Genomic DNA, 26357 nt, shown 5'->3' with positions numbered 1-26357 from the left:
TAAACAGAGCATTGTGCGACTCAATTTATTTTTCTTGTTGCAAGACTTGAAAGATATTTACTTCATTCTATCCACCATAACTCTTTCATATAATTTATTACACGACTTTAATATGGGATGCATGTTCACTATGAAAAACAAAAATAAAAAGTAACACTTTCAAAATTAAGAGTACATTGAAAAGATTTAAAAAAATTGTATTTTTAAATCAAGGTAATATTGAATAGATCTTTAAAATTATATTTTCCCCACAGACCTGAGCTTGAGCTACTGATGTTTAAGTCGATTTTGTGTTTGGTTCACCACATTCCACTCTCACCATTTTCTGTCCTCGTTTTTTTTAACATTATTTCTTGAGAGCACAGGGTCCGGGAAATTGACATTCCTTCCACGATAGGGATATTCAGGAAACTCAAGAAAAATTATTTTGGTTCATTTTTGTGCTTGAATAACATGGTAGAGGATACTTTACACGAACACTTTTGAAGAAATATATCTCTTTAATTCTTTCTGTTTGTCCCTGGAAGATCTATGGCGCAGTTTGCTATGTAAATTCTTTCTACCATATGTTTTTTTGTGAGAGGAGAGAGGAAATTGTATTAGTAACTTGATGTCTCAAGCGTCTTCCAAGCTGGGTTGTATTACATAATGAGTGTTTTTCCTTTTCTGGCAGAAAGGCTCATAAGAGGTTGTAATGTTTCAGCGTAAAGTGAATAAAGTTCTCCTCATCTGGAATTTGTCAATCACTGCTCTGTAATTCCAGGTTCTTTGAGACCAGGGGCGAACAACGTAGAATTAGGAGGGATGGAATCAAGCAGATCTTTAGAAACACATATAGGATACGTTTGCATATGAATCTAAATTGAATTATTTCCATAATCAGTGGTTATTCCTAAAATATGACCTGGATCCAGACCTGCCGGACCTACACTGGACACTCCTGTGCAGAGAGTGTAGAGTTGGGGGGAGATCTCAGTGGCCCCCGTCACCTGTTTCTGCCATTAACAGTCTTACACTCTTTGTACCTCCGAGGAGTGGCCTGTGCCTTGTTTTATTTGTTTTTTGCACTTCTTTGGCTTCAGCCCGATGGCGCCCTGGATGCAGGTGTGCCTATTTGTGATGATCTGGTCAGCCAGGTAGGCAGAGGTGTTGGTCATGATGGATTTGCAGGTGATGCAGTTCGTTCTGCCGATGGTGCGGGCCGGGAACTGGAGTCAGTCCATCATAAAGGGGGGTGATGTGGTCTTACTTCTTGAGGCCCTTAATGAGGCATGCTGAAGCATGTATGGGGCAGCGTAGAGGCTTGCAGGCCTTGGAGCAGAACATTTCCACCATAAAGATGTGAGCGCAAGTGAATGGCAGCTCTGAAGTTACTTTCTGGGTCGGATGGTTTCACTTTATTAAGCAGAGAGAGCTGGTAGCAGGCTGACTTGGTTTATTTGGGAATGTGTTCCTTGAAGGTGAGAATTGTGTCCAGAGTGAATCTGAGTGACTTGGCACTGGTTGAAAGTTGAGGTTTCATGTTTTAGATCAAGGTTTGGGCTAGTTGTTGCTCCTTGTTCTTGGGGGATAGCAAGAAGGCTGTGTTGGCAGGGGTTCAGCTCCAGGTTGGTGCTGGACATCCATGTCTGGATGAGGTGCAGGTGGTGTCTGAGGAATTGGCTGTCAGGAGAGAAACTTTCAAATATAGTTGTGTTTTGTTGGTGTATTGGTCAATTTTGATGTAGGAGTTGACGGGGACAAAATTGAACCCTAGGGAACTCTGCACGTGATGTAGGTATTCTGGAGCAAGGAGGCGCCTATATGCACAAATATGTGTTGGTTGGAAAGTTAAGAAGAGAACCAGTGAAGGATATTTCCAGTGAATCTTATTCAATATATTTAGGGTGTGGATGAGGGTAGGGTGGTTGACAGTGTCAAGGGCAGATGGGAGATCTAGTGATAACAGGAGGCAGGGTTCACCTATATCTGTGGGCAGGAGGGAGTTGTTTAGGATTTGTAAGGTATCTGTGACAGTGCTGCAGCGTGATCTGAAGCTGGATTGATAGTTGTGCAGGAGAATGTTAGCACCGATATGATCTTGAAGTTGTGCATTGGCTGCTTTTTATGGTCTGGCTGACTGCAGCAGTTGCCAGACAATTATGTGAGCATCACTAGAGAGGGCTTTGGCTCCGCCCACATGTTGGGAGCCAGGAGTACATGTTTTGATTGAGAAGTTGTATGCTTCCACAGAAAAAGTGCTTGCCCTCCACACAGCTGTGCCTGTTTTGTTTATTTATCCAGATGCCTGAGCTTGAACTTTCAGGGGCAGACAGAGGATACAGTAATGCTGTGAAAGTGTCTTAGAGAACTAGATAATTTGTAGTGTTTTTCTCTGGCAGCAGCACAGATGGGCGGAGGGCAGTACGTAATCTACATGGATGTTTAGGTCTGGCTTCACAGTGCAACTGTCATCTGACCTTTTAACTAAACTAATATTATTCTACAGTTCTTCGTTTCCTCACAAATACATATCCATTCCAATGCAATTTACTTGAAATGCTTCAATTAACATAAAACATTCCTTTAAAGCCAGACATATTGGCATTGCAAAGAGCTTGTTTGAAGATCTTGCCGCTCAAATGTAAATGACTAATGGGCCTGTAATTATGTTATGTTTATATTTAATATTATAGAGAATTGTACAGTGCTATATAACCCAGGAGCGTTTCCAGGTGCTAAGTAGGTGAGGGTCAATCCAGGTCAGGTTGCTCAAACAGGCAGGTCTTCAGATTCTTGCGGGATCCAACAAGTAAGGAGGAGTCTCGGATGTGTAGTGGCAGGTCATTCCATGGTCTGGGAGCGATGAAGGAGAATGCTTAGCCGCTGGCTGTACTTTTCCGTATGCGTGGGATGTGTGCAAGTAAGAGTCTAGCTGAGTGGAGAAGTCTGGAGGATGTGTGAAAGTGGATGGACAGGCTTGTTCAAGTATGGAGGGCCTACGTTATGAAGAGCCTTGAAAGCATGGGTATCGAGTTAGAAATATTCTCACTTGCTTATTGATAGCCAGTGAAATTCCTTGAGGCGAGATGAGATTTGTGCACATTGTGGCAAATTGAGAGTTGGTGAGGTATCAACTCTAGTGTGGGTGTGTCCAGGAGTGAGAGGACCTGGCCTGTTTGGAGACCTTCTGGAAAGTTGCTTTGAGCTAGGGAGGCATTGACAGTGGTGAGTAGGCGATAGCTTCTCCAGGAAGGGCTTTGATGAAGGAGGGTCAAACATCCTCATGGGCAGTGGCCCTGAGGAAGGCAAGGATATCAGTTATGTCTTTGAGAGATAGAAGTTCGAAGATGACCTTTGTGGGATGCAGCGAGGATGAGTGGGTGTCAGAGGAGAAGAAGGTTTGGGTTTGTAAAGATTCTGTTGTATCATCTGTGTTTTTTCATTGTAGGAGCTTATAATGGCATTGCACATGCCTATGGAGTGCGGGAAAAGAAGGGTCAGGCAATAGGTTGATGCAGTGACTGAACATTTTGAAGAGTGTTCTGCTTCAATTTGCAGCTTTGTTGATGTTGTTGGTATAATACTTCGCTTTGGCTGATATGATAAGTTGTCTGTGTTTTGTGTGGAGGGACTTTAGAACTGTGAGATTATTAGGGGTTCTGTTTTTCCTAATTTTCTTTCCTCACTGCATTTAGAAAACAAACCCCACTACCACCACATTGCACACAGACATTGACTCTTTTGCCTAGAGTGGCTATCCTCCAATTATTCCAGTATCCCCTCTTCAACTAAAACCTCTGTGACCACCTGCATCACATGCCAAGCAAAGTATAAATGTCTTGGACATCAAACATTAGTTGCTCCAAATCCGTTGTTGGTACTTTCATTAGATTACATGTGAAAACTAAAATCTAAATGGCTGCACAAATTAACTAAGATATGCTTTGTGTGGCTTAGTGCTTGCTAGTATAGAGACACGAACAACTAGCATTACTACTTAAGATATGAAAGTCAAACTCACAGCATACAATGTAGGCCTTCCACTACCCATATGCGTATCTTTCATCCTCCTCTGCCTTGCACTTCCTAAAGCTTCATGCCTATATGCAAGACTATCTACCACATATCACCTTCACGAAACCATACTAGATCTCTCCACTCAGTGTTGTCGCCCCATATCAACCACGACACCTTATCTACACCCGGTGACTAAAGTCTAAGAAAACTTCAGAGTTTACATTCTCTGGAAACAAATTGTCATACGACTTTGACTCTCCTGGCTCCATGCTACAATTCACTGCAGTCAAGGGACCTGGATTAAATACAATGACTCAACCAAACCATAAGCCCTCCACGCTGACTATCTCCACATTTCATTCACACCTCACCTAAACCATAAGGTAGAGGGACTAAATAATAAACACTCAACCACCCTATTCCTACAGCTACCACCCTGCCATGACACTATTCTTGACTGACATGCCCTGCACCTGCTCCAATCATTCTTCTTTGTGATTCCAACCTGACAGTAATCAACCACAGCGCCTCACTGATCATTCGGTTATTACCACATAAGTCTTTCCAACCCACTCCACAGGGAAACCTCTTAATCTCATACTAGGTTCCACAGCACTATACCTCACTGAACCTCTAAACCTCTTTCAGTCTGATCACATCATGCACATTGTCTTCAGCATTCCTCTGCACTCTCTCCTCCTAACAACACTCTACTCTTATCTACAAAGAAAAACTCTCCAGACTGCCTCCTAGACTTACAGAACCAAATACACAATCACCGCACTCCACTTCTAAACACCACACCATTTGAGATGTTCAATAATACCTCGTAAAAAGCCTACAGAATGGCTCCAAATCATTTCCAATACTTCTCATAGGTGAGACATACATCTTTAGCTACACTACTTACCTATGGTGCAGGTGCATAACACAAGCTTGATCGGTTGACAGGTGGCACACTTATGCAAAGTAATGCAATGTGCTGAATGCCACTCAAGGGAACTGAAGGCCATGCAGACACGTCCAGGACTTAGCCTACTTTTCATTCCTGTCCAATGGGTAAATGAGTACTATTTAAATGCACAATAAATAATAACACCAATGTTTTTAGTGCAACGAGATCATTCAATTCTTTAAAAGAATAATATTATTGCCATAAGCTGGGAATCGAAGACCGCAAAGTGCCCAGAGGTCCCCTGACGTGAATGAAGTCCCAAGCAAACAGAATCGTATGGCAGGCACTGCCCTGGTGAGCGGCCAGGCGGGAATGAAAGAGGTGGCTTCAACGGATGAGAGTAAGTTCGGCTGGTGTGTTCTGTGCAACCAATGGTAGATTTTAGGATCTTTCATTGGCTCCCAATCAGTGCACTTCTGGAATTAAGGTACACTCTGATAGTTTTTAGAGACCCCCGTCTCAAAAGGGTCTGCCTTTCTTCACATTCCTTGAACCGAGGACGAGACATTTTGTTTTCAGGGGTGGGACACATCATTCAAGTGTGGTAGCGCAGTGAGATCCAGTTTGGGAAGTTGTTTGAAAGGTTTTCAAAGAGACTTGCGTGGACTTGTGCTAAGGTTTTGTAGCAGCCAAATTTATTTTTATAGGGCGGAACCACATGTAATGTATTAATTGTAACAATTTATTTCCAAACAAAAATATCCTGACAACCCCACCTGATGGGCAAACTGAATCACACTGACTTTTCAACTTCACAAAAGAAACTTGATGACTATGCTATGAATTAACATAACAACTGAACATCTAAACATTTTCATTATTTCTATGGAATAACCTAATCCTGTTCAATGGCTTATGATTCCGGATCCCCTTGTATTCCTTTGCATCTGCACTCTCTGAAAGCCCAACTCCCCTTCCTGTCCTCCAAACGAGCACTCTTCATTTTACAAAAAAAAAAAATACTCGAGTGGGGGTGTCTTCCTGAACTTCAACTTCCTCACCCAGGGCTCTCCCGCCATTCAGTCGTTTCACAAAATTCTACCAGCTCATCATCATCAGCAGCAGCAGCACCCACCCCAGACTTCCCAGCCAGAGGTAGGTCATATTTTCTTTCCAACAATGAACTGATAATCCAAGTCCCATGTTTGCCCTTCCTTAGCATCGCCCCACCCTTATCCACTGTGACCTTACCATCTCTCCTCTACCTTTTAATCTTGAGCCACCTTCATCCTTTTGTGTCTCCGTGCCCCTTTCTTAATTTGAAGACAAATGAGACTGATAAAAAAATAGGAGAAAGACTTTAATACACTTAAGGTCTTGTAACTAATTGTTATACATAAATGGTTCCAAATACTCTTAAATATTTAAGTGTGATGTAACATTCAGTTGAAGTCACTTCAGAAACAGATCTTTTTAGGATTTATTTTTAATAAACTCTGTATTTTCCCAACCGTGGCTTTGAATACCATGCTCATTCGAATATTTTGTTATTGTTTGATGTAAAGACTATTTGGAAAAGTAACAGAAACATTATCTTTAGTTTTTGTCAAATTGGTTCCTTCAAGTTTGTGTTTACAATTCTCTGCAGTGCTTGAATCATGTTGGGGTGTTGGGGAGTGAAAACTGGCTATCTTCAAGGGTTAATTGAAAACACAGAAAAGGTATCTCTTTTCTTCTTCAAGGGAGAACTCTCTGCGGAATTAGCACCAACCACAGAGCTTTATCGCTTCATCTTCAGGACTAACCCCTGTTCTTTGGAGGCCGATGTTAACTCTCTCCTTGGTACAAGATAGGTGCAAAGGTATTTGAAGAATATCACTCTTGGGCACAGAGAAGGCGTGTGTCAATGTGGCCATTTTAAGCATTAACGTTTGTGTGACCAACTTAGGAAGAGATGATGCAACATTTTGAAAGTAACGTCGTCTTAAAAGTCTCGATCCAATTTAATAATAACCCATTGGAAGCCAGACACCTAAGGCTCAAAGACCTACCCTTGGTTTTGCTGCTGTTTTTTAGAGGCACTCACATGTTTTTTACAGCCAGGCCTATGACAAATAAAGAAAGCACTCAAGAAACCAAAATCCATGTAATCTCTTTAATACTGTGTAATACTTTCTTTTTAAAATACAGTATCTTTTGAGGTAGACTATTACAGCTCAAGAGCATTTTCATTGTTTTTCTTTTCTCTCCAGACAATAAAAAGACATGAAATAAATACTTCATGTACAATATGTTGCAAAATGAGGTAGAAATGGTTACAGAGGATGTAAAAAGTCAAAATGACAACGCCCAAAAAAAATAATCTAGTACCACTTTTTGGGAAATGTAAAAACAACCTACAGAGACATTTTCTTCTGTGAACGGTTAGCCCAAATCTGTCAAAAGCACTCCATAGACACTCATACGGCAAGTCAACATATCCACAAGGAAGTTATGTATGCGCACATACTCACACACACACACACACACTGCAAAGCGGCAGAGCCATACAACACAACTGTGGTTTAAATGCACCTCTCTAAAATATGTAAAAAGGGATGCAAACCTCAAACTATCTTAAGTGTTTGCTGATAATATTCTGCAGGGTTTGTTGACATTATACTGACCGGCTATAATGTCAAACTTGGTCACCTGTGATGCCATTATCAGATAAATCTTTAGTAATATAGCATTTCCAGTCTAGAATAGCACACCATTAACAGTAAATGGAAGGTAATTCAAATCATTTTGTCATTTATAAAATGCTCTTTGATAATATGCAAGTCCCCTCGTGGTGCTTCTTTCAGTTTAACACATTTTCTGTAAGACAGCTGGTTGCATGGGGGGTGTTAAAAGGACATTCTAGGGATCCCTGGTTTTTTCATTGAATGATTCCTCGTACCTTATCTGCAAGGTTGATGTCTTTTCAGTTTCTCTTTATAATCAGAACTGATGTTTGGATCACAACTCCAAATTAGAGACCCAAATTAAACGATCCAGGCAAAAAACATTTGGATTTGGAATTAAAAACTCTTGAGAAACATATATATTTATTCTTGCAATAGTCATTCTGATTGCCCAAAATACAAAAAAGTCTATTTCCGACCACCTGAGCATAATAAAAATGGCAGGCTGTTTTACGGTCAACAGGTCATGCTGTTTGGTTCCATCATGTGATCGCTTTGGTGTGCTGCTGCTCATTGTCCCAGTAGCCCGCAGCCTAGTCTTAGCTGTTGCTGATCATGCGTAGCAAATGAGGTACAAATGGAGTATAGTCCAGAAATACCATGGGAAGGTTCCAGTACCATGATAATGAATCAAGACGACGAAGGTCAAGTTATTTGGTGTGTAATCTTGGACAATTTAACCCTTGACAGTTATGTGCTTCTTTTGGTTTATTTGGTCTAAAAAAAAAAAAAACTTTTATACAAATCGGAATATGTTTATTTGAAACACTGCACTGCCTTCAGTGCTAGACTATTTGGTTTTCTGTATTAAAAACTGAAAAAGTAGTCATTTATTGGAGTCTTGGTGAACGGCATCTGTAACTGTTTTGAATGCTTGTATTCATGTAGCAATGAGTTAGAACACCTGCTCTTGGCAATGGTTGAATAGCAAAGGATCATGGATTTAAAGAATGTTTAGGCTTGGACAATGTGGGTTGACATTTAATTATTCAAATGCACTGACATGCATGGATACTAATCACCCGTTAAAAAAATGAGAATAAAGAAATAATTTAAAAGCTTCCTTTGGTTGAAAGAGATAATTTATATATTTTTTTAACTGAATCATTCTTGTGAATAAATTGTATTTTTAAAACCGCTGCCGATTGCGTGTGATCAATATATTCTGACGTATAATCAACATAGAATTTTTAATTGAAGCTGTATATTATGAGCCTAAAATGCCAGTTAGTGATTTAGAGACATGAGAAATTTGAATCTGAATGCAGTGTTTTGCACAGATCTGTAAAACTCTTCAATACACAAGTTAGCACGTTTTTTATATATTAGTCATAAATTAAAGAAAACACACACACATATATATATATATATATCTCATATAGGTGTGGGTGTTAAGCTTTTTTATTGGGAGCATGGTAGGCCTGGGGACTTCTTGGTGCTGTGGAGCAATATATATCTAACAGCAGATAAGGGCCATTGATAGGTTCTCAAAGATACTTGTCATGATCTTTTTTGATTCTTGAAATCTTTATGGCAGGGACTGTTCTGCCATCAAATTGTTCATCTCTCGAAGCCCTGTGGATGGTAAAGATGCAATGCAGAAGCTAAAAGACGTCTGTCAGACAAAATAAGGCATGATGGGTACAACAGATAGTTTGAAAGGTGACTAACCAATGCAATGGTCATACAGCAGGAGGTACAAGTCTTTGAGGGAAAAGGTAATGAAATAGAGATGCTGCAGTATTCAGTAGTCTTTGAAGCGGTTGATCAGATGCTAAGAAGGCCAAAAGAGTTGCCATGGGTGTAATCGATATGTGGCGTAACCATTGTTTGTATAGGTCACTACTTACATTAGGATTCCTGTTGGTTGAAATCACCTATGTCTGTGAATGGTATTACTGCAGTCCCAAACGACAAAGGTAGCATGACGGCTCTCGGAAACAAATTCACAAAACTTGCCCGCCATCATCTCACTGTGCAAAAGCTGAGCTTTGGAATGGGGTCAATCAAGACCTCGATTGAAACAAGCATAAAGAAATAAAGGTGGGCCTAGCAGTGAAGAGTAGGGCAAGGGACGGGAAACAGACCAGATCTGGAAGTGGGGGGAGAGGGGACACTCTATCCATGGCGCACGCACACAAGGAGAAAGCGAATAGCATCAATTCTAGGGTTTAAAACACATACGTGGAACCTTTCTTATGTGGCGATAATTGTTCTCACCTCCAACTTTCCAATTCATGAAACTTTTGGTGATGGCACTACAGTCGCGAACACTGCAATGTTGCAGCAATGTACCAATCTGGGGCCTTGCAATAAATAAGCAGTCAATAGACCCCAGAGATCCTGACTCACGTTTCACTTATCTATACAGCTGTAAAACACGAACTATTTTTGTGTGCGCACACATAGGGCAATGTGTAGGCTATCTGCACAATATCTTCTGGAAAGGATTCAAATCATGTTTGAGTGATAAAAGGGACCTACAGATTTGGCTGCCTTCCTCGTTCCCTGGTCAGTGGGTGCAGCGGCCGCACCTACCTCCTCACTAAGAACAGAGCGGGAGGACTTGTACTGTGAGGATATTTACCTTTTCTTGCTCCAGGATATCCGCTATTGCATGTTTGGATAGAAAATGAATCGAAGCATATTGAACTGCTGCGGCTAGTTTTGCACACACTGGGCTGCCAGGGTACTTATTTTGTTAATCAGCTCAAAAGTATCTGAGACCTGACAGTGCAAATCACTTCAGGACAGCGCAGTGCCAAGTACAAGGCCTTCAAGTTGGCAGGTGGACTTAGGCACCTTCTCTTTCTGGGGACCATGTTGGCTTATGCACAAGACGGACCAGTACCTGAGCTGGCAGATGAAACTGGCTCCCGGGCAGTCAAAGAGGCAATGCGAGAGGAACTCCTGGCTGATCCGCATCAATGCCATGCATCTAAAATTGACTAATCTGGGAAAATGCAACATGATCTCCACATGGGAATCCATGACATACATCAAGTTCTCTGGGCCCGATGGTTGTTTGATGTTGCAAAAACAACAATTGATGGACAGAATGCAGAACAATGTCATACATTCACCCCAGTACAGAGATCTGGGCCTAAATCAATGTTTGATGTTGTACAGTGGATTCAGCCCTGTTTTATCCTCTTATCACTGCTAGCCTACTTTGGAACCGTGGTCTTCCTCACCAGGGCAGTAACTTAACTCATGACTCGATTAAGTCAAGAGGTCCAGGGAAGAGAAAATGAAACCTCACTGTCTCGGTTACTCTAAGACTGAGCAGCCAATATGTGCTCCAAAGAAACATTTGGGAAAATGTCCATTTGGGGCTCAGACGATCTGTAAACTCCATTGTAAATAAGCAAACGCCCTCCTTGACTTATATTTTCGAGAAACTAGAAATTCACACCATACCACGACTTAGAAATGCTAGTGAAGCGCCTGTGCTCTTGAGAGGCAATCACGACTGACGCCCTGCAGGAAATTATTTGCTGAAGTCGTTTTAGGGCCAGACACCTCAGTTCAGTTAATGGCAGGTACATCTGCCCCTTCTCCCAGATAAAGCCACCTTCTGCAGAATTGCTCCTGTGATGCTGCACAGAGGATAAAGTCCTGCACACACAGCCTCAGCGGCCCTAAACTAAGTATTACCTGTCCAAAAAAGCTTACAAACCTGCCCTTGGAATTAAGGGCAACAAAAACACCAAAAATATAAATCCAATTTACGACCTAATCCGCAGTGTGGATCCTGAGCCATAAAAGGCAGGGCAACAAAAAACAGCTACATTGGTATAATGGAGGAGGCCAGTATTTCATGTCTGCCTCGTGAATTACATGTCCACCAAAGGCTACTTTGAAACATATTGGCTGCCTTCTAATGATTAGCCACGGCAGCTGCCCAGGGCCTGGAGAGAGGAGGGATAGGGTTACAGGGCATCCATCAGACATTATTAACACTCACGGACTCCAGGATTTGGTCTTAAGAGAGGGACATTCCTCCTGCCGAGGTGGTCAGAAGGGGAGCCCAGAGAGGGTTTGAGGCACCAAGAGATCTTACGTCTGAAATCCTACACTGGGAAAGGGGACGGGGGAGAGGGGGGGTCGAGAAAGCATCTTTGCTCTGTTCAAAATTTGGTAGAAAAGGAACTCACGAGGAGGCTACGTGTCTCAGGACAGCATTATCCATCGAGCTAGGCAAGGACAAGCAAGGGGGCGCAGACAAGCCACGGAAAATGAGGGGGGAAAACCACTGCCTCAGGGTAGGCTCTGCACATGCTCTGCTAAAGAAAGAGCTTGCTTATTTTGCAATATTTCTGGCAGCTCTCAAGGGGACAATGGGTTAAGGGTGCACAGAGATGAGATATTTCTCGGACATGAGATCCACGTTTAGGCCTTGAAGTGAACCATTTCTAGCCACTTGGAGTGAGACGTCATTGGCGTGAGAAAGCGCACCGTGGACTGAGACCTTGGCACACTGATAGAGGCTTCCAGAACCTGGCTCGCGAGGGTAGAAACTGGGCAACAAGAAGCCTTTTCTCCACCTGGGAAAAATATCTGTTTTCTTTTTTCTGGCAGAAATTATGCAATATCTGCTAAATTTCCATTTCTCGTAAACGATGCGGAGGACAGTAACCAGCTGTGGATAAAAACGAGGGGCCTGGCCCACTGGGAAACATCTTTCCTGTTGGGAGCTGGTGGCCAATTTAATGTTCCTTGAGTTGAATAAGAAGAACGTGCAAGATATCCAACCTTAGAAATGGGAAACTGACACACTAATGGCGAAGTCCTAAATGCCACAGGATGCAACACCTTTCATTTATTGATTGGAAAACCACAGTGGCTCTAATTGTTACATCTGCACAATGGGCCTATAGCTCCAGAGCATATCATCTTCATGTCCATATGCGTGTTTTTATATTATTACAAAGCAAGTTACCACAGTCTACAAGCAGCGGAAATTATTAAATCTCAATCATTTGGTATTATTTTGCCCCTTTTCCCCTAAATAATTTAAGAAATGTCTGAAGTTATTTATAATTAATTTCAGAAAGTGGAACAACTAACTTTGCTTGTTTTAATTTATTGCTGACCAATAGTCTGAAATGTAAGAATGATATTAGAAATTTTAGGAACAAATCTGTGCTTGTTTAAGCTAAAAAAGAAAAGGAGCAAATCGATTTCTTTCTTTTTTTATGTTTCTTTCTTTTTTTAAAGTATTTAAATATTGTATGATTTTCAAGATTTTTATGATATCTTGCCCAGCCTTGAAGCCTTACAAAAAGCTATACTTTCTTGCCCTACGAAAGTCCACATTTATTGATTTAGGATAGCACAAAATGCTCTTCGCTGCAGGCAAAGACCATGATGTAAATGCATGAGAATCACTTGCAAGGTATGGAGACTTCCGTGTGATCCCTCCGGGATACCCCAGAATGCAGAGCTCTGATCTCACGGAGACCTGGTGGCCATGCATACGTCATGTCAGCCAGAAGATACCCAGTCAGCTGCATACGGACCAAGTGGTTTGTCAGGTACCATTTTTGTCTTGTCAGTGCGGTTATACAACTCCAAGCTGAAAACATGTCAGCCGAAGAAGTGGGCTGCCAATAATGCTTTGTGTCACTTCATGACACCGACAGACAAGCTGACCATTACTTCTTTATAGTGCATACTCTGTTTCCTTTCTAGCTGGCGAAATCATATGCACAGGGTGGATAATTCGAACAGGATTGGCTCCTCGCAACCGAATTGCCAGATCGGGTGATATCACTTTGAAGATATATTGACCCTATCTCTCAGAGTGCATGACATCACCTCTGAGCAATGGTATATTTCAAAACCTATGTTTAAGAAACGAAATGGCTGCCAGGCACCTTGAAATGCATTCTATTGGCGTCTTTACACTGATAATAGCATTGAACAACCAAACTGACGATGGACGCTCGGTTAAATTGCAGGCAATGGCACCAAGAGAAGAACTGTCCATGAGGGATGATCCCAAGCAGATCTGGTTAGCTCCTTCACCTCCCACAACTGAGTGTGTTTAGGACCAACCTAACCACCAGCAGTGTGTGCTTCATAAAAAGATGGATACTAACAAGTCAGCCAAGCTTAAAATCGTGAGCTTGGCTGACTCTAAAAGGATATATGTGCCCCATCAGAAGATTACACTGTATCAGATGTCTTTCCTATAGGGGCCAAGGGTCGACTGCAGAGGGGCACACGGCACTCATTTGCCTAGATGCCAAGAGGGGTGCAGTTCCAAAGTTTGAGTATTGGTTTCCCTGAGCTCATCCCACAGGAAGAACTGGCTAGTTTCTATAGTTCGGCCGTTGCTTTCCCCAAAAAACTGTTTTTTGCAACATGTATAATAGGTGTTACAAGTGTTCAGCTATTTGTTGTTTTGTTGGCAACGAAAGCGCCTGGTCCACACAGCCAGTGGAGGTAGCAGCCTCTAGCCACCTGTGGTCCGATTACGCCAGTAATAGATAGGGGGGGTCATGTCCTGGCCAAGTAATGCGGAAAAAGAAAAACAGGATTACATTACTAGGACAAAGAGAGGTCAATCTGCTCCCATAACTATACAATGTTCAACAGACCCTAAGGCTCTGGAGGGGGAAAACGTATTTTGGCGCGTGCTCTACTAAAGAGTCTGAGGAGGACAAGTCTGTCTTGTTTTGGGTAAGGAACAGTGTCTTCATTGTGGAAATACCAAACGGCGCACGGTTCTAGCAGCTTCTCTTCTTGTCAAATGGGCATTATTGAAAACATCTCAAAACTCTCACATGGAAGGAGTCCATGCTTTGTAGCTTCGCGGCTATTTGTGTGCCGTTTAAGTTCCGGTTCACGCCTACTATTCAAATACAGAAGAAACTGAGTCCACACACTGGTTGATACCCGAGGTTGCGCCAATCCAGGATCTGTGCCAATCTATTTAATGCTATGCCAGCCAATGAGACTTTTAATCAGGGCAGGACTGGCCATAGCTAGCACCGGGCAATCCCCCGGTGCGCCGCACGGGTGGGGGACGGTTTTGGGCCCCTGGGGGGCGTTTTTTGTTACAGGGCCGTAGCTGCAAAATCGGCCCTGTAACAAAATCGGCCGAAAACCGGCCCTGGCAAAGAGCTTGGCGGCACCCCCAACCCCCCAGGGGGTGGGAGGGGGGGCTACCGAGCACTTTGCCAGGGCCGATTTTGGTTCCCAGTCCGGCCCTGCTTTTAATATGATTAATTCCATGTGTAACACAAGCGTAGAACACCACTCATCAGAATGTAATCCGCATAAGAAAGGTGATCACATGTGCGGTGGAAAAAAACAACAAAAAAGGATTAGTCCCCGAGGGCAGTAAAATACTAATACTCATTAGTGCTGTGAACGAGCGGCCAGTAATGGGTAACTGAGCACATCTGTGGCCCCATAATCTGTCATCCATTAGTTCTCAACAGCAGCCCTCGCGGCCGGCTGACTACACAGGGATAGCACAGCACGACGAGAAAGAATGACAACCTCGGTCTAACCGATGGGCAAAAAGGGGCCTCCTGAAAAAACTCCGCCCAAAATATTTCACATTTTGGTAAAAGTGCAAATCGTTTTTTTTTACTCATTGGGAACGTATTAGTTATGTTCTGTGTGTGTGATCTCCCAAACGCGTGGACTACAGTAGTGTTTCACTAAAAACGGCATGGTGCAGTAACTGAGTGAGTTTTCGGGAAGCCGCTGGCCTACGCCTTTTTAGAATGGCGCTCACTGGGAAAGCATTCTGGCAGCCTAGACAGTTAGATATGTCATTCTCTGCTATTAAAAAGCAGAGAGTGACAATATATCTCTTAAATATGTCAGGCATTTTCACTTTCTACTAGTGTTAAGAAAGAAAAAAATAGAAGGCTTCGACCGACGTGCTGCGAACGACGTCACAAACGTAGATTGACCAAGCCAATGCAAGACAACAGCGATGTCGTCAGTGTGCGGCAGTGCAAGGTGCCGAGTTGGTTAAACTGTGGTAATTTAATAGAGATGAAACAGAGAACAGTATGACAGGAAACAAAGCACCGAAACAGTCTAAAGAGGACACCAGGCCTGCGTAGAATGGCTCTTAGTCTAGCCCGATCCCTTTCAAAACAGGAAATAAACACTCATTTTTGGAATGAACTTTAGTTCCCACGAGATGACGTTTTGCCCACCCGTCTCTGCGTAAAGCAACGAGCTCTCCGTTGATCGACAATATTAGCAGACACGTCATAGCGCCAGAGACGTCAAGCCCACGTGTTTCCAAGTACGTATGAAATACAAGTCCAAGTCATGCCACCTCTGAAGGGGTAACGTGCACCGAGGCCCTATGGAAAACGACGTGCTGAAATAAAATGGAACAGACTGGGATTTGGAGGAGGGCTGCGTTTCCGCTGAATAACTGCATTTCCCAGAGGAGGGAGTGTTGTATGCTTGTGAGAGGATGATGCCGTCGCCCCGGCGACGTGGTTGGCGCCACCCAGGTGCCTGCTGGGATACAGTAGTGCATTTGTAAAGCGTTCGCCTCGCTACGGACCCCTTGGGGTGTGTGGCACGGGGGCGGGGCTCTGCGGGCACTGCAGCGCTGTGATCTGCGTAGGCTGGAAGAGACACTTAGCCGTTCTTCCGCTCAGGGGTTGGACTCCTCCCTTAGGAGCTGTCGCCCCCAGGAGCCTAGAAGGTCAAATCGAAGACCCAGCTCATAACCATCTTGGATGGCCGAATCCAGAAATATACCTCTCTGGCTCTCAAGGCAGAAGGGCAACAGCTGGGACAACTTCCTGCAAACACAGCGACGGCAGCCGTGTTGAAGGGCCCCTGGGAGAAATGCTCTGCGTAGCCCCGTGTTTTTTGCACATTATGTGAAACGAGGAACTCTGTCTACTGCCTCCATGTCTACAGCTTCAAGAGGAGTCTCCAGGAGACGGACTCAAGGCGCGAGTATGGCCGCGGCTCCACTTCCGCTCTCATAAGGTCTCACATAGCTGACGGTGGGCTAAGGAGACACCAGAGGCGCAACTAGAGCCACATATGAGAGGGGGGGGGGGGCTAAGAAAAAATTTCGGGGGGGGGGGGGGCTGAAACTTTAAGCAATAGGCAGAGTGGAGCTGCAGGGGTTCGTAGAAGGGGTGAAACAACAGCAAGGCCTCATTAACATGCAAATGGTCTTTTAAAGACCTGTGAAGTGCTCGGGTGCGGCAGTGTGTCTGCATGGGAAGCTGTCTCATCCCGGGCTGCCACACACGAGGGGGGGGGGGGGGGGGGGGGGTTGGGGCTGAAGCCCTTTGCGTCCAATGGGTGTTGCGCGCATCGGAGACACTTCTACCTTTCCTTGTCCAGGTTCGTAGCAGCTAGCTTTAAGTGCTTCCGATTCTTTTAGTTTTTCCAATAATGTGGTTTGAGGCACATGAAAATATGCATGCTTGCCCAGGATCACACAGTTTACTCAAGTGGGGAGGCTGGTTTTAGAATACAGGTGTATTTTAGTCTTATGCTCAAATACTACTATTACACCAGTCCTCATCCCTGTTGGTTTAAGGATCTCTTCCTGTTAAACACATGAGATCTGGTGCAAAATGCATATAGCTGGTCTCGGTCTGTAGTACGTAAGGGCAAAAAAACAAAACAATGGAATGGCATGTGGCCTGAATGTCTGTCAGTGACTGATATTTTGCAATATCTCGTGATCACACACCCGCTGGATTGTAGAGGAAGGAGCGCGGACGGTCGCAGGCTCGCGAATCTATTGTGGTGCCCTTATCAAGGAGGCATTCGCCTGCACACGAGACGCACCAGATATTATGAGTGCACCTGGAAACATCATGTCCACGCTATAGGCTCTTTATTCTGAGACGGGCCACCCACGATACAAATAGTGGATCTACTGTGGGATTGAGAAATATTCTTGAGTACGCCCTGACGAAGTTCAATTCTTTGAACGAAACGCGTTGGCTGAGAGGTTCTTCATTTATATGGTTGGAAAACTACAATAAAGACTCTTTCTATGAACAAAATTGACCACTTGGTGTGATTACAATTGAATATTTGGTGGTGCACTGCTCCAATTATTTTACAATTTTTCTATCTGCTTGGCAGTCTGTATCCATTAACGGCGGATGCAGGAGCATTTTTGATGCACACCTAGTAGAATTACATTGTGACTTATAGCACATGGGAACACAATAGAGAAGTGCGACACTTGGAGTCCGCCGTTAGCTTTTGTCATTTTTGATATTTTGCAAACATTTCACCCATCACCTTTCTTTTTTTTTTTTCAGAACAGCAAAATGGGCCAGATACCTTCAAAGGACAATACAACAAGTAATATTTGCAACCGAGGAAAATGTCTATTTAGCCAAAGACAGGAGGGTAAGGGCAGGAGTAATTAAAACAAAAAGCAATGGCAAAGCAATAGGTCTCGTAATTTGGCCAACCTGGCCTTGCAATGGTTTTTAGCTATGCTGTGCAACCTCTCTGGCTAAAGAAGAACAAAAAATAAATAAAACTAGGACGTAACTAGGTGTGAGTGGTGGTGAAGAAAGGAAAACAGACAAGAACAAACAACATGGAGCCTAGAAAGAGGAAAGCAAACAGGAGACACAAAGGCAACATGAAACTTTGGAGGGAGCATTACACAACCGAAAAAGCAACACAGAGAAGCACACAAGGCTGAGCGCATCACGGAGGTGGACAGGGAGAAGCACACGGGTGAGAGAGAACAACACAAAGCACGGTGGGAAAGAGAAGCAGATAAGGGGACATCTGTAAAAACACATGCACTATTGTGGAGTACTAAAGACGAAAAAAAGTAGTCTCTAAAAGTGAGCAGTGGTGGGGTAAGTGAATTTGCAATGCTGCAGGGGATGGACAGACACAAGATGGACAAGGCAAGCCATCCAATAGGAAGCAGGTGAATGAGAGCGACAGTAAAGCCAACCAATGGTAAGCAATGGGTGGGCTGTGAGCCCCCCGTCTTTTTGGTAAGCCCACAATGTCTTTTGCAACTAGATAGGTGCCCTGCCAAGTAGGCTTGACCTTGGACTATGTTACAGGTCATCAGACATCACATGATGCTCAATGTCATGGGTACTTGAAGCAGGTCCTAGATGGGGTGCAGGGTAGAGAGGCTCCAATTCAACATTTGTGGCAAATACTGAGATGTGGTTTCAGTCTGGCCTAAAATAAAACATTTAGAAGGCAAAAGCTGGCCGTGAATAATAAGTCACTAGGTGAACAATCGAAACAAGGTCTCCCACTGAATAGCGCTCTCACAGGAGATAGTTTTGGGAGAGAAGCAACATGTAACTTACAGAACAGTAACATTTGACTCAACAAACCATCATTTGAAATGAAAACAGTAAAATACATTTCAGTATAGAGGGCCCCTTTTCCTCTCTCAGAATGACTTCAGTGGGACCTCTGCATTTTTTGTGGGTGAGTTGAAGCAGAAGAGGCGTATGGACCTACATTCAAATTCAATCGAACTTTCGAATACTGGGAAAATCCAAAGAAAATATGTGGAGGCCGATTGTTGCATGAAGGTGGGGACATTCTTGCTGAAACAAAGGAGGGTGGACTATGAAGATATTAGGACACAATAGGCCAGTTGTTCAAATAAAACAGGTAGGCCTAGAGAAGACTCTGGCGCACGCTGGCTCCCTAGTATAAGCAAGGTTTAGCTAGGGGACCCTAGCAGTAGGGACACAGTTGTCCAATTAATGGTTTAGATTTTAAGATGACGAGTGTGCTTCTGAATTGATTGAAATTAGGTATTGTGCAGTGTCACAACTTTGGAAATGTGGCCTGATTTACCGTGCTCACTCTCCTCCGCTTTTATGGATGGGAGCCCGTCTGAAGCTTTGAAATGGGGACCGGTAACAGGCAGGACTTGCGTTTTTTTATGCAATGGGCACCTAAAATATTCTCAACAGGGAAAACATTTATTTTCCATTTCCAAATCCATTTACCTTTTTCTTGACCCAACTCTGATGGAAACCGAGGAACTGTCTGGAAGTTAACTCTGGGCTTCTAAAAACATTGCCATGCCATACCCATGGTAGGTAGCAAGCTGTACTTATGCCTATCAATAAGCTGCATAAGGAATTTCAGCCCCTGACACAGCCTATTACTACTTTTACACTCATTACACTTCCTGGAATGATGCTTTTATGGATGTGACCACAAGATAAACATCAGGCTCCCTTTTGATCAATTTTTGTCTGGTTGACGAAAATAGCACAAAAACCTTTATCTTTTTTAGTGTAGGCTTCGATCAGGCATCTTATGGCTCAGAAATTAAAATGTGATGTAGGCTGGATTAGGCCCTTTCAAATGACATCGTCAAGCAGGCAACTGGGCGGAGTCTGGCGTGATCTAGTGTGCAGGACATTTATGGTGACTGTGTAAGAGCTATTCCTAGTGCACAAGAGCCCAGGTCCACATTTGAGAAGAGGTGCGATCAAAGTGAAGGTTCAAGCTACACAGCAGGGTTGGACTGTGGAGAGTAAGTGCGCGCTTGATCAGGGACAGGGTGAAAGCTTTGTGGCGATTGTCACGTGGTAACAAGAAAAGATGTGCAGTTCTTTGGATTGGTAGCTATGCATCTAATTATTTTTCGATATACAACTGTTTAATTAACTTGTAGATCTTGTGAATGGTGCAGAAAAGGGGAATCAGATTCCAAGTCCTAATTATGCATTTTTGCAAACACTTGCATGCATTTCAGAGAGGTATCCACAGAACATGGCCAGGATGAGCGTAAACTGTACCCGCCGTTGAGTGCTCTGCCAATTTGGCTTAGACCCCATATCTTTTGGGATTGCAGAAGAATCTGTAGGATAATTCCAAACCCCTTTGGGGATAGTGCATATATGTTTGTACAAGAGTGCTGTTTTGTGATGGGAGATATGTTTAAGGGTTGGCAGCCGCCCACTGGGAACCAGACATATGTCATCATACTAATGGCACACGGTACCACAACACAAAAAAACCCACAAAAAAAACAGCAGGCTGATAGTGAAGGATTTGACCAGCAGTGACCGGTCCTGACAGTAAGCCTCTAAACAAGACACTCAAGCACCACGCTAAACGTACTGCTCCATCAAGTTCACCTGGTGATTGATACACTTCTGTTATTATGTGAGAGCTCGCATGAGGCTGAATGTAAACCGTCATGGCGCACTGCAGCCTAACACGATTCCTTGAAAAGAGCTCGCCAGTCGTTCTTTTGTGGCTGGAGCTCCGTTTTTACTCCTCATTGATCCGTAGCGGCCTACTTTGGACATCAAGGGAGAAGACCCCTTCATCTTTGTGAGGGCTCTAGTGAGATCTGGTCGCCATCCCTGATCTCCCTCTGGTGCCGCCAAGTCTGCAGTGGGATTTTCAAGAGTGACAAGTCATACAGGGTTAAAGCTGCACTACTATGTCCCAGAAACTACACCTTGAGGCTTCGGAAGGGCATTTTCTGTGCGAATTTGCAAGGATCGCCAAGTTCAGCAAGTTCACTCTATATCTAGTAGTGTCATCTGCATAATAATGATGGCTACTCAAACCAGGACTGCAGCTTTCTAAAAATGTATGTTCTCAAATAAGTGGAGCTCCTGGTGGAATCTGATAGATTATCCAGGCAAAATAAAATCTTATAATGCACCATTCAAGTTACTGATGGGGATGCCAATTTCACAACTTTAGATACGATCTCACCTACACTAACACATGCATACGTATCCGAGGGAACTTCCTGTTTCTTTACAACACACAACAACATACATTCTCACCATGGGCATATTAAAGCTATGTTAATTATTTGACCAACATTTCAAACATTATAAAGTTGTTTGAAAACAAAGCAACACTAGGTCCCCTTGTGACCGCTCCAGTCTGGATGCAAGAGAGACTAGAGACAATGCAGAGCACTGGAGGTATCCCAGCAAAAAAAAGAGTGAACAAGGGAAAAAAATAATAAATTGCTTCCCTGTAGGCTGATCCAAAAAGTGGTTCTCTTGAATATCTTTAACCTACTGTACTACTTATACATTCTGAAGACACGTTACTCCACCAACACTATAACACTAACAATGTAAAAAAAGAAAATATGGCATACGTTTTTGTGTGAAAACCCCTGAAATACATTCAATGTTTATCTTTGTAACAACTTCAAGCTTTTTTCTTGTTCTTCTTTTGTTGTCTTTTTTCTAATTTTTGGAAGAAAGCACATAGTCTGTACTGATTCATTAATGCCGCCATTTTGAGGAATACGGCCTCTATTCTAAAAGTTTTGTTTCTTAACACATACATTCTGAGGTAAATTTTCCTGAGTATTCAAAAAGGAGGGGGGAAAACTACCATACATTAAAAAAATAAAAATGAGGTCTAAGAATATTAATCTACATTTTGTTTTCCACCCCTCCCTTTTTCTTAGGTTTGCTCCCCGGCTCCTTTCTTCCCTGTGGCATCGTCATGAAATCAGAGCGCTGTCTGGAGTGGATCATGAGGGTCCCCCCAAAAGTGCCTTCAAAGGGTTTGACTGTCCAGTGATGAAAGATGAAAAGACAAAATAAAGAGGAAAGGGTCTGTAGCGAAACATAGCGGAGGCGCCCAGACGTCGAGCGACTACTGAACATGCAAAATGTACATCTTTCCTCTTTTCTGGTTCAGTCGTATTTTGTTCATAGTATGTGGATTGAGAAATGATTGACAAACAGTGCAGCACCGTTTCAGATTCCTGATATACTGCACCATCAGCAGATTTTCCAAGCAGTACCTCCTTGCCCCACCTATAAAAAAAAAAAAAGAATTGCAATTTTCTCCAAAAGAGGTTCGCTATTTCTTTCCAAAAAACACATAAAAGAATAAAAAGAAACCACTCCCAGCAGATGCCACAAATCCACGCGCAAACCGGAGCCATCACCGGAGTGTGAGTGCTACACACCACAGCCATCTGTTTAAGTTCTTCTCCCGCACCCTTGTAGTTTGATACAGGGTGCACCCCTGTAGTTTGATACAGGTGTCGATACAATGGCATGTGACTGTTTCATATTTTGTTTTTCAAAAAGAAATGCCAGCAAATTCCTTAAGTATGCACAGCCTTGCCGCTAGTGTCTCGACCCATACATTTTGTTCCACTCAGCGAATAAGTCCAGCTCCTTCTGAGATGTGCTGGGGCGCAGTTTGCAGAATGCACCCTCAAAGTCCTTGTAGTTCGTCGGCTGCAGCTGGCCAGCGATGCTGTGGAGCTGGTCGGCACCTGCTAGCTGGCAGAGCTGGACCAGCTCACTGCTCAAGTAGCCTTCTGTGTGCTGCACTAGGGAAGCCATTTCCCGTTCGCTGAGGCAGTAGTTTTGCTGTGCCAAGGTGTGGTGAAGAATCTGCCGCCGGGCCAGAGTATCAGGTGGAGAGATGTAAAACCTCTTTGCAAACAGTCGGTGCACAGATTCCTCAACGTCGTCTGGCCGTTGGGTAGTTCCTATCACGATAACGTTGTCGTTGGCGGACGTCGCTATGCTCTCCAAGTAGGAGAGGAGCTGGGTCTTCATGTTCATCAGCTGACTGCCTTCTTCCTTCACCCGCGACGAAAGGAGAATGTCAATCTCACTGATGAAGACCACCGATGGCTGGCGACAGCTCGCCACGAAGAAAACGGTTTCAAGGATTTTCTCACCTTCGCTCTTCCACTTGCTAACTAGTGAAGCACAGCTGAGCCTCATCAAGGTAGAGCCCAACTGGGTACATATACATCTGCTCAGCAGAGTCTTTCCCGCTCCCCGGGGTCCAAACAACAGAATGGTCCTCGGTGGACGACTTGCTCCAGTGTAGGCCCCAGGCCTCAGTATAGGCCACACCAGCTCCTCTTCAATCATTGCTTTGATTGACACCTGTCCAGCAATGTCTGTCCACTGCACAGGTGGGCCGCAGTCAACAATTTCATTATTTACCAGTTCCAAAAGTAGCGGATCCGTGTTCTTCAGTTGTTCTTCTGATTGACTAAAAAATGGCTCTTGCTTGATAACTGGAACCTGCATTCTGTGTGCAAAGGTGTGCCCATGTTCAGTACCTCCCCTCTCACCATTCACCATCGCGGCAGGCGTGAACTTGTCGAAGGGTTCACTGGATCTGAGCGAGGTTTCCGTTGCATATGAGTTAGGGGACACAATGGCTTTCATTGATTGGTTGTTATATTTGCTGATATGCTCCTCCGCGGTGGACCGCTTCCCAGCTTTATAGGACACCTGTGATGTTTCGTTACTTCGATTAAAGCCATTGCCTCTACATTCACTGGGAACACCATTGTCAGACATCTGATATTGGGGCTCCGGGGTAGACTTTGGTTGCTCATAGCTGTATTTTCTATACCTGCTATCACCTTCTTCTTCCACTGGCAATTCAAAGGCTTTCCTTTTCAGTGAACTGCTTGACTCACTGCTTATGGGAGGTACTGGTATTGGGCCTAAGCCTGTACTTTGATAACCGTAGCCAGGAACAACTGATGGTCTGGACGAAGCATTAGGTGGGAGAGGTGTTGGTGCTGCAATGCCAGAGGGTAGATAAGAAGCAGAAGGATGAGGGTGAATGGAGGCATATCCTGGGCCAAGGGCAGGCTGTGTTGGGTAAGCGCTTGAGGCGTAGTTGTACATTGGCCCAGACGGACTGTAGCCAGGTACTAGCGTGGGTGACGGATGGGCTGACTGCAGAAGACCTGAGCTATGAAGGGACGCGGGATGGGCTGGTGGAAGTGCTGTGGCGGGCTGGCTGCAGTAACCTGGTGGCAGGTAGGTACTGCTATAGCCCGAGGTATAGTCTTGCGGTGTCCCCAGTCCGCTGGAAGTCGTGGGTCCCCCGCATGTATTGCTGGGATATATGGAGTCAGACAAGTTGCCAGGTCCAATGGAAGGACTGCCTATTCCCACTGAGCCATTTCCAGAAGCAACGGCTGAAGGGACTCCTGACTTTGAACCAGCAAGTCCATCGTGCATTGAGGTTAGAGGATATGTACCCTCTGAACTGTGTGACATCTGCCAGGATTCAAGGTCGCCCTTCTGTCCATTAACTGGCCCGAAGGCTCCATCTGTGTAGCTATTTAGTGTTGGGCGTTCATATGGCGAGTCCAAAACCCCGGAATACTTCTCCGCATATCTTTTCAGGAGGTTGGACGCGGTTAATGCAGAGATGTCATCATTAGCCCAGGCGTAGTTGAATCTCTGACGACTACTGTGGTACAGATCAGATTTGTGAGCTGGGGAGGAGGTCGTTGAAGAGACATCGAGGTGCTGCTCTGGCCACTGGTTCAGGGGCTGGGCATGTTCCGGTGTCCAGTGCATCTTCAGGAGTCCTGAGAGAAAACATAGAATGATAAAACCTGGTTAGTGAAGCACATGTGCAAGTATTAAGGATAAGAACTACATTAAAAACCTTTAAACATCAAAGATTATAGAAATTAAGAAATTCTAAACGAGACACCCAACTATAAACAGCACAAATACTCCTGTCCCCTCGGTAACATTGTAGTAGAATTATCTTATGTTCCCCCGAGACCACTTTTTGACCCCCTCCACTATTTTACAGTCTGCAACTCTAGGTTACTGGTTTATAGGATTTTTAGGAAAAGGTTACAGATGTTTCTAGGTAAGTCTCCTGCCATTAAGGATGAGTTCCCCCCCCACACATCTGAACATGGTCTTCACCAGTCTCCTTTTGCAATGTTCTGGAAAACCTCATTGTCAAACATGTTAATGCCTTTCATCCACCTATTGAAGTTGTGTGCACCAAAGCATGCTTCAAAGCGTGATACATGCGCTGTAAAGTTCTGTAACATACGAGTAACAATTGGTAAAACTGGAACTTTACCAAAACAAACTATGAAATACATTTCTAATACAGTCTAATCATTTAGATCCTCTTAAAATATCACCAAAACGTTGACATTTAGAATGATGCCGAGTCAATTGGGCACCTTTTGTCCTCTTTGGCATGGTGAAACAGCTAATGCCAGCGGACCAGTCTTCTTCAGAGACGAAAAAACATACAAAATGCACCCCAGGTGACTAACTTACAAGCCAAACTTTTACAGTTGATTCTAATGGAGATGGCCGCCATTTTGTCTGGTGCACATGGACTACTCACTGGCATAACTTCTTGTAGAACTACACAGAAATGTCTATACAGCCTTCCTCTTTTCATTAGAATTGACACTTCTAAGCGCAGCATTCATATGGTATTCTATTAATACTTCTAGCATTCATGTTTACTAAACAATTGGCAGGCATATATCCTAGTGATACACAAAGAGTTGAACCGTGCTGCATGCTGGCACAGGAGGCCTAGCTTCACTGGCTAGGGTGGAAGGTCACAAGACCCACTACTTTATGGAGCACCCACTTGAGATAAGCCCACATTCTCCAAACCACCCACCAATAGCAATGTGGATAACATCCGCTGGATGAATCACAACCGCAGGCCATAGTCTGCACAAGCAACAAGAGGCCGTGTAACTGGCGAATGCTGTGCTTTAAAAGTGACCACAAACATCTGGTCTCCTCCACTTGCTTGAAAGTTCTGCGCTATATCCATGCCCACCAACTTAGATCCCCATATTTAAATGTACGGGTTGTTTCCTAGAAGCAAAAGAGACTGAGGTTTTCTGTGCACCTTTCCTCACTTGGAACACATTTCATTTAAGGCAGTTTTAAATAGCAGAAACAAAAGTGGCAACACGGAGAAGCATGGTACTA

At 43.9% G+C, this 26357-nt stretch overlaps 1 protein-coding gene across 2 annotated transcripts in view; it reads right to left on the bottom strand.

Moving 5' to 3' along the window:
* Positions 1–6967: 6967 nt before the first annotated feature.
* Positions 6968–26357, bottom strand: part of LOC146856418 (fidgetin-like) — a 328115-nt gene continuing 308725 nt past the window's right edge. For both annotated transcript variants that reach the window (XM_085654557.1, XM_085654558.1), the window contains one exon: positions 6968–24958. In XM_085654557.1, coding sequence (XP_085510683.1) covers positions 22725–24958 — 2234 coding nt within the window. In that variant the 3' untranslated portion in view covers positions 6968–22724. The remainder of the gene's footprint in view (positions 24959–26357) is intronic.

This window comes from Triturus cristatus, chromosome 4_1, assembly GCF_964204655.1.
Source record: "Triturus cristatus chromosome 4_1, aTriCri1.1, whole genome shotgun sequence".
In the NCBI taxonomy this organism is placed as follows: Eukaryota; Metazoa; Chordata; class Amphibia; order Caudata; family Salamandridae; genus Triturus; species Triturus cristatus.
This window is presented reverse-complemented; position numbering and strand designations above follow the sequence as displayed.